Source organism: Phlebotomus papatasi, chromosome 1, assembly GCF_024763615.1.
Source record: "Phlebotomus papatasi isolate M1 chromosome 1, Ppap_2.1, whole genome shotgun sequence".
NCBI classification, from domain to species: Eukaryota; Metazoa; Arthropoda; class Insecta; order Diptera; family Psychodidae; genus Phlebotomus; species Phlebotomus papatasi.
The window spans coordinates 80,940,222-80,948,306 of NC_077222.1; the positions used below are offsets into that span (position 1 = coordinate 80,940,222).

General features: G+C 34.1%; 1 protein-coding gene across 1 annotated transcript; it reads left to right on the plus strand.

Moving 5' to 3' along the window:
- Positions 1-5,801: 5,801 nt before the first annotated feature.
- Positions 5,802-7,139, plus strand: LOC129810333 (BTB/POZ domain-containing protein 6-B-like). Its single transcript, XM_055860732.1, has 2 exons — positions 5,802-5,890; positions 5,954-7,139. Exon 2 carries the CDS (start codon positions 5,955-5,957, stop codon positions 6,849-6,851), a length of 897 nt encoding a protein of 298 aa, XP_055716707.1. The 5' UTR covers positions 5,802-5,890; position 5,954; the 3' UTR covers positions 6,852-7,139.
- Positions 7,140-8,085: the final 946 nt, after the last annotated feature.

Genomic DNA, 8,085 nt, shown 5'->3' on the forward strand with positions numbered 1-8,085 from the left:
TAATGTATCTGAATACGAAGCTTAGAAGCTTTTTGGAGACTTTTTTAATCAGTAATCAGCTGGGATGTCTGAATTGAAATTCAGATTTATAAATGTGTAAATCAGCTGAATCTCTGAATTGACCCCTCTCTGCCCTAAACCATAACTTAATCAAGGTCAACTGCCTCGCACTCCTCTATGCCGCTATGCAGGTGTTATACTTTTTTTCTAATACCGGTAGTTGGCGCTGTAGTTCTTCCGAAAGTTACTTCCGCTCAAAAGTTTCGGTAATTTCGTTTTGTGGCAACATAACTGTGATGAACTGTGGTAACTGTGTAGGGGGAGGCTTTGAACTTTCGCACACAAAAATGATGTTCAAGTTCAGTGATTTTTTCTGACTACCATGCAAACCGTATGGATTCTCCAACTACGCAAAAAAAATGTCTTACTTATAAGGTTCATAATCCCACCAAACAAAATCCCAGGAAATCCTTAGATTTTCCTCCAGAGGAAAATGAAAATTTAATGGCAATTTGTCCGATAGATGAATCAAGTTTCTATTATCGCACACTATTCACGCCATCATTGAACACCCCATTTTCACCGTAAATTTTGCACCGGACACTAAAAATTGCACATCATTGTTTAAAGGTAACTCTAATCTACTGGATTAAACCATTTTTATAAGGAATAAAACATTTTAATATCACTTTTTTGGAACTTTTCTGAGAGATGTTTTATTGACATTAAAAACCATTTTTTTGCTTGATTCTACGAGAATTTCACTCCGGAAACGGTTAAATCTGATGAATACTTTCTTGAAAAGTCCAAATATCACCAAATTTACACGAATCACTAAGTTTTTAAAGCTAAAAATTGACTAAAACTCTGCAAGCGCGAAGACCACACAAGATTCCACCAAGATTTCTTTTCTTTGTCATGCAAAACAACACAATAGTGAGGTTATGTCAAAGATTGTCAAAAACCAGTTGTAAACTGTATGAGCTTATTGCAGATGTGATTCTTTCATTGCACATTCAGTTTGTGCAAGCTTGAAAAATATTTTTATATCAAAGAAATGCAAAACTGCTTAATAATTACTCAACTGCAGCCTATTTAAGTCAAATTACTTCTTGTTTATCAACTTTACGATTTTTAAGTTTTCCTTTTTAGTGGTGGATCAAATCGGTAGATTACAATAGATGTGAATATGAGGGATCGCATCTAAAATGAAGTTTCTTGGAAAATGTGAGAGAAGCCATGTCTTCTATGTGCGATCGATGAATCTGAGTCAAGTTTGTGAATTTTGTTCCACCCACAAAAAGTGCCTCTTCAGCCTAAAAGATTTTTACATAAATCTGATTCCTAATAACTCTTCTACCCTCTGTGATAGTAGTTTTTCAGAAAAGTGATATTAATTCTGCACAATCGTATGAAATATTGCACAGCAAAATTACAGTTTTGGACCTGTTTTTATTTTTTGTTTCCTGAAACTAGGAAAAAAGGATTAGACTCTCAATTTTTTCAGGAAAGATGGGATTTAAGGTTAGCTATTACAATATATAGCCATATGTGAGATTCATAAAGTAATATAGGAGAAATATGAAGTGTCTGAAGGTAGCGTATGTGCGAACGATCAAAGCCTCCCCCTAATCATGACCTGTATCATATTTTCCACGCGTTTTTCTTAAAAAATTTTGTATAGTGCTTGTATTTTTGTTATTTCTAGTTTTCTGTCATTTCTTTTATTCATAAAACAATATTTTGTGGCAATCTACAAAGGGCCATCGAAACTGCGATTAGAAAATAACTGTGAAGAACTCGATATTAATTTTTCGAATACTGAAAGAAATCGTCTTAAAATTCCTTATTTATGTTTTTGCCTTCCGTATTCCAAATCATGAAAGCCTTTCTTCCAGGATGTGACTGATTTCTTGGACTCCAGTCTGTTGATATTTTTTCATTCGAAGTTTTTTTTCTAGCTTGCATGTCTCGAATATCTTTCCAACTTGAAGAATAATGAAATTCTGTCGGTGTTTCTTGTGAAGGTTTTCGATTTCGAAGCCCATTATAAGAACACGAGCAAAGTTTTTTTTTGGAGCAGTAATTCGTCTTCCGGAAGCCTCCTCTCTGTCCAAGACTTGCTCTTGTCTTGCTCTAACATCGATGTGAATAATTGTTGACAAAGTGAGAGTGATACAATATTTAACTTTCAGAGACCTTGTATATTAAAGGTATACGATGCAGATAAATGAAGATTTTCACACTACAGTAAAGTCCCGCTATAGGCCATCGCTCTAGTCCACAATTTATCGACCGTTGATTTCTAAACACTAATTTTAAGTTAGGTTATATTTTTTAGTATGCGACGCAGTGTTGTCATTATTATTTTAGTATTATTTTTGCAAACTTTATTGAGTAGTTGTGATAATTGTGATCCATAATGAAGAGAGCGAGGACAAGTACCACAATCGCAAAGAAAGTGGAAGCCGTCGAACAAATTCAATACACAAAGTCGTTGATAATTTTAAAAAATGACATGGACTAATACGACCTGGAACCAAATATGGACTATCTATAGCGAGACTGTACTGTACATATTCTATATCAAGCATAAAATGTCGAATGATAAAGGAATTGATTAATATAATCATATAAAATTGCGAAATTTTAGTGCATTATTCCATATTATTTTACGAAAATGACAGACCTCTTTTGAGAAATTTTGAATTCCCGCCAAACTGCAAACTCTCCACAATGATTTGCGATAATCAGTACGCACTAGGAGCTTTTTTGGAGAAAGCTCATAAACCTTTGAATAGCTAAACACATTTGTTTATTATAATCAGCCAAACAAATCAACAAAATCTCTGAATTGACCTCTTTAAGTGATTCTAAGGGAAATACGATAGAGTGGAGTAAGTACTTTTGGCCACTTTTAGATTCTACAGTAGACACTCTCTCAAATTCTGGCACTTGGGCCAAAATAACTGCTGCTCGAATTGAAAAAAGTGGGGAGACCAGGGAGGGGTTTGGGACAGGGGTAGTATGAGACGAGGCGATTTTTTCATTAATTATTGAAATAAATGGGGTTTAACCACTACTCAATCGTAGCCAACAATAAGATGTATCTTGACTAAAAGAATGGATATCCTCAGTTCTATTGCTTAAATTCAATGAACATTTTTTTTCTAAATTGATAAAAAATTGTATATTTTGACGTTTCAGTTTTCCTCTTCGTATTTTATATCAGCTATAGGGTAAGTGTGCCAAATTTCGGCATAGTTGCATGCAAGCCTCAAAGTTTCAAGTTTGAAATGTAATATTTTAAATACAAATTGATTTTTTTTATTTTCTCTTCTGAAAGAGTGTTTCTTGGAACCTTGTAAAGAATTTACAGTCTTTATTTACTCTAAAATCATTCGTAATACATTTTAAAATGAATAAAAACTATAGACATAGCTTAGGTGCCCTATTTCGGCCACCTTCATTCTCATAGTTCCTCGCCCTTCGGGAATTCTTTCAATATCTTTTTCACGTCATCTCGTTTGTTCAAGCTGCATTTTTTGTTATTCTTTTGCATTGTATAATCTCAAGAGTACGTAAAATCTAGAAGTTCATGGAAATTCGAGGAACAAAAAAGATGGCCGCAATTGCAAGCTGGCCGGAATTTGGCACACTTACCCTATATAATCAAAACTTTTCTATATCATTAGCTAACAGTGTAATCTGTGGGAACATATTTTAATAAAAGTTTCCGAGATCATACACTCTTGTTTTTTACTTAATGGTTTTAAATAACAAAACTACACGCGGGGATGTTTAGGACACCTGAACGGGGGATGAATGGGACGTTGATTTTTAACAAGATTGTAAGTGGCGCGCAAACCGTTACTGTCAAAATGGAGAGTAATTCCCAATTTCTACTGGAAATCTCCCTCTTGTGCAAACTTTAACAGTTCAGCAGTAGCCTACGGAGACAAACCATCAATGTCTTGGTAATCAATAATTTCTTCTCCTGAGGATATTTGACCTTTACCTAATCCCGTTAAAAAGTATATTCTCGAAAATTTCTCTAGCAGTATCCTCTACAATTCTCACAAGTTCCACAGAAAAAGCAAGGCGAGAGCTCATATAAACAAGGAAAAACAGTTACTATGCAGTTGTCGTAAAATCAAACAGAAATTCCATTAAAGTTTGTTTTGGGAATCGTTTTGATTAGAGCAGCGGCTGGTGGAGATGAAGGGTATTTTGCAAATGAAAATTTCTACCCGATATAAACTTTGCTGGCAACCTTATCAATCATCCCAATTTTGGAGTTATTAAGCTTAAATCAATTTGGGATTTTTTATCCAACCTCAATATTCGTGGTCAGGGAGTCGCGGAAAAAATACTTGATGGTTTGAGCCCGATTAGAGGATATAAAAATGAGAACAATGTGATTATTAAGAATTTGATCACATAATAGTGCCCATAAAGACATCTTTAAGTTTTCCAATATTTATTTTATTTTTTTTAAATAAATTATGTAAGAAATAAGACTTCAAAATAGTTTTCAAATTTTTACCATACTGTAATCGCAGTAATTCAAATTAATTTATAAATTCTTCATGTATTTCTGACTTCATTTTTTGCGATTTTTTTTTGACCGTTGATTTGATTCCTTCGTAAATTATTTTCTAATGTTCTAATGTTTAGAACTAGAATATTTTACCATTATTTGATTAAAAACTCCTTCTGCAGAATGCATTTACACATGTTTTGTATGAGCCACGGCAGTTGTAACACATATTATCTTTATTTGAAGTACTTGTACTACTGGTAAACTGAACCTGATTTCTTGGGATATCAGAGAAGAACTGCAGCGAATTTGAGAAGATTTTTTCTTGTGCCCAGAGTTGAAAGTCGACAACTTGCTTAGCTGTCAACAAAGATGGATTTCTTCCGCACAAAACGAGTTCTTTGATGGACATCGTTGGGAATCTTATGAGGTAAATCAATTTTCCCAGTTCCTTTCGGAAGTCTTCATCAGTAAATGTTGCGTTGTTAAAATGACGCTTTAGCATTTTCACAATTGCTGCATATAATTCATACTCTGAACATGGTAGATTTGAAGATTCCAGTATTATTTTTATTATACGCTTGTGAGCTGCAGAAGTTGTAAGGCTCTCTATGATCTTTACTGGGGATACCTCACAAATTTGCTTTATATGTCCACTGAGCATTTTAATTTCAAATTTATCAATCGACTCGAAATAGACTGCCAAATTTTCTGCATTTAGAAATTGTTTTATAAATTCTATTACCTTGAAGGTCAAGTCATCGACGAAGTACTTCATGGAAGCATAGAGGATTTCCAGAAAATTTTGCTCATTGATATTTACCGGCCTTTTGTAGATATGCTTGATCAATTTGATGAAAGTCTCGTACGATATATCTGTGATTGAAATTTTCTCTGAACTTTCCCCGTCGTCGTCGTTACTGGATGAAGATGAAGCAAATTGCTTCTCGAACACCTCACTGTTCTTTGCAAGCTGAAACTTTTCCGCAAGCAGAAGCGCTCCGCCATGATTTGGAAAGATGAACTTCACGTCAAAATTTTCACCAAATTCAATGCGATTTACTGCCATCAAGCTGCTTTCATCTGATGATGCACCTGCCATTCTTCAACTTTTTTAAGAAAAAAAAACTTGAATATTTTGATTTTATAGGCTCCTTATTGACGATCACCACGATCACGGAATCATACGGAACCAAAAAAAATGTAGCTAGAAAAATACGCTAGTGGCGCTGTAGTCGTGGATAAGTTCCGTTCCGAATTTCCGAATATTACGGTGTGTTTTTTATGCAACGGCTCTTGTGATTTCTTGGAACGCTTCGAACGCTTGGAACTCTTGGAATCTCAATAAAAGTAAATATTTTTATCAAATCAATTTTTCAAGCAAAGATAAAAGTATATTTGTTTTTTTTTCAGCATGGCGTCAACAAGTTCTACAAACTCAGTGGCTATAAATAGTGTAGAATTTGGCCAAAATCCCGATGTAAAGTTTTTATTTCCGAATAACGGAGGAGCCACATTGCTTGCAGAGAAGGTGGAACTTGCAAACAAAAGCGAAGTGTTCAAGAATCAATTTTCTTGCGATATAACTGATAATGGAGGAAGGGAGTCAATTCCTATCACGGATATATCTTTCGACACGTTCAGTAAAATGATCTCACACATCTACGGAACTAAGATTGCCATAGATAAGGCAAACTTCAGGGAAATACTCTATGTTTCTAGGAAATATTTCCTGGATGACTTGACAGTCTTGGTCATTGAGTTTCTGAAACAATTTCTCAATGCTGATAATTTGGCTGAACACTTTGAATTTATCGAGAAATTTGATATCAAGATGCTAAACGATTATATGGCATATCACTGCAGGAAGTTTCCATTGACTGTAATCAATACGCTTACGATTTCTGCGCCTCATAAGCGCATCTTGCACATTATTTTAAAATCCCCAATAATTTCCTGCACAGAATATGATCTGTACCAAGCAGTTGTAACGATGTTGATCCGGCAGCAGAAGAATAAGGTTTTTGACGAAGAGATATTTAAAAAAGAACTTGGAAAAATGATTTATTTAATAAGGTTTCCTACAATGACAGTATCACAATTAATTTCCTGTGGTACAAAGCCTTCTCTCCTGAGTGAGAAACAACTGGTTGATCTTTTGCTCTGGGTACAAGATAAGAAATTTTCAACTACTTTGCAGTTTTTCTCTAATGTTCAAAGATTCAATGAAAATATTCTAAATCTAAAAGATATGTGTCTTAAATGTCGTGCAACTAACATATACTGCAAGAAATGTGATAGATCCTTCTAATCTTTTAGACTTTAGTTTAGATTAACGAGAGCTTCAGTGAAAGTATATTAAAGGAGAATAATTACTATTTTCTACAAGCAACTGCTAATAAAAGATTTTTCCTTAAAAAATACTCAAAAATATCGAATGAATTCAATATTAACATTTATAAGGGAGGATATTATGCAAAATATAAATAAAAACTCAAATTTCCATGAGTTCCTTCCATTACCATTTGACTACCAATCTGTAAAAAAAATAATAAATGTGAATAAAACACTGCTCTTTTATTTTTAAAATTTCTTAAAATTCTGGACTATGAATTTCGAATAAAAATTTGTTATCGGTTATTGAACGGTTCATTATCGGTACAAAACTGATTGGAATCGCGGTTCATAATTTTGTCTGAAATTTCAAGACTTTCCTAACGAGCCCATACATGACCCCGTTCCGCCCCATTCGCTTGGTAAAGGGACAGATAGGGGAAAGTCGTCTGCCTTCAAACGAAAAATGGAGTTCCAAATTTAAGATTTTTTTCTGAAGAATCCACAAAATGGATTTTATTTTCTACTACACCAAAAAATTCTCTTGTTCATTCGGCGTATATGATTACCTCATTTAGCACTTGCAAGTCCTCAGTTTTTCCTTTTGAGGAAATTAAAAAAGTGATGTCGATTTGTATGAAGGCCGCTGGCATAGTCTGCCTTCAAACGCGAGGCAGCTGCCTTTAAATGTTTTTTTTTTCACTGAGAATATTGAATCAATAAAACTAAATGGGCTATAAATCAATAGGTTGAAGCCTAACGCACTCACTAAAATCATTACTGCAGTCAAAAGACATTAAACAATAACTTTTCTTCACATTTTTCTGAAGAACTGTTTTGCACTTGAAAATTTGGAAGAAAAAGCCATTGAAGTTGAAAATTGTCAACTTGAAACATCCAGGCCGGAGCAAGATAGCAGGTTATAAGTATTTGTATGACGTTCGTCAGAGAAAAGTAGGAGTTCGATTTCACATGTTTTGATGTATGGAAAGATAGGATTTAAAGGCACACGACATTGGCATTTAAAGGCTGCTGCAGGGTGATATTTGCAAATTTTTGCCACCCACAAAAATTGTGTCATCTGAACCAAAATGTATTAACAGAAATATTAAGCCTGATTAACCTTCTATGTGTCACAATGGAAGATTTATTTGTAAAATGATTTTTACTATGAAAAATCACATGATTTGTGGAACATCAAAATTACAGTT

Coding starts and splice junctions, on each gene's coding strand:
- LOC129810333 (XM_055860732.1), top strand. CDS start 5,955: ATGGCGTCAACAAGTTCTACAAACTCAGTGGCTATAAATAGTGTAGAA.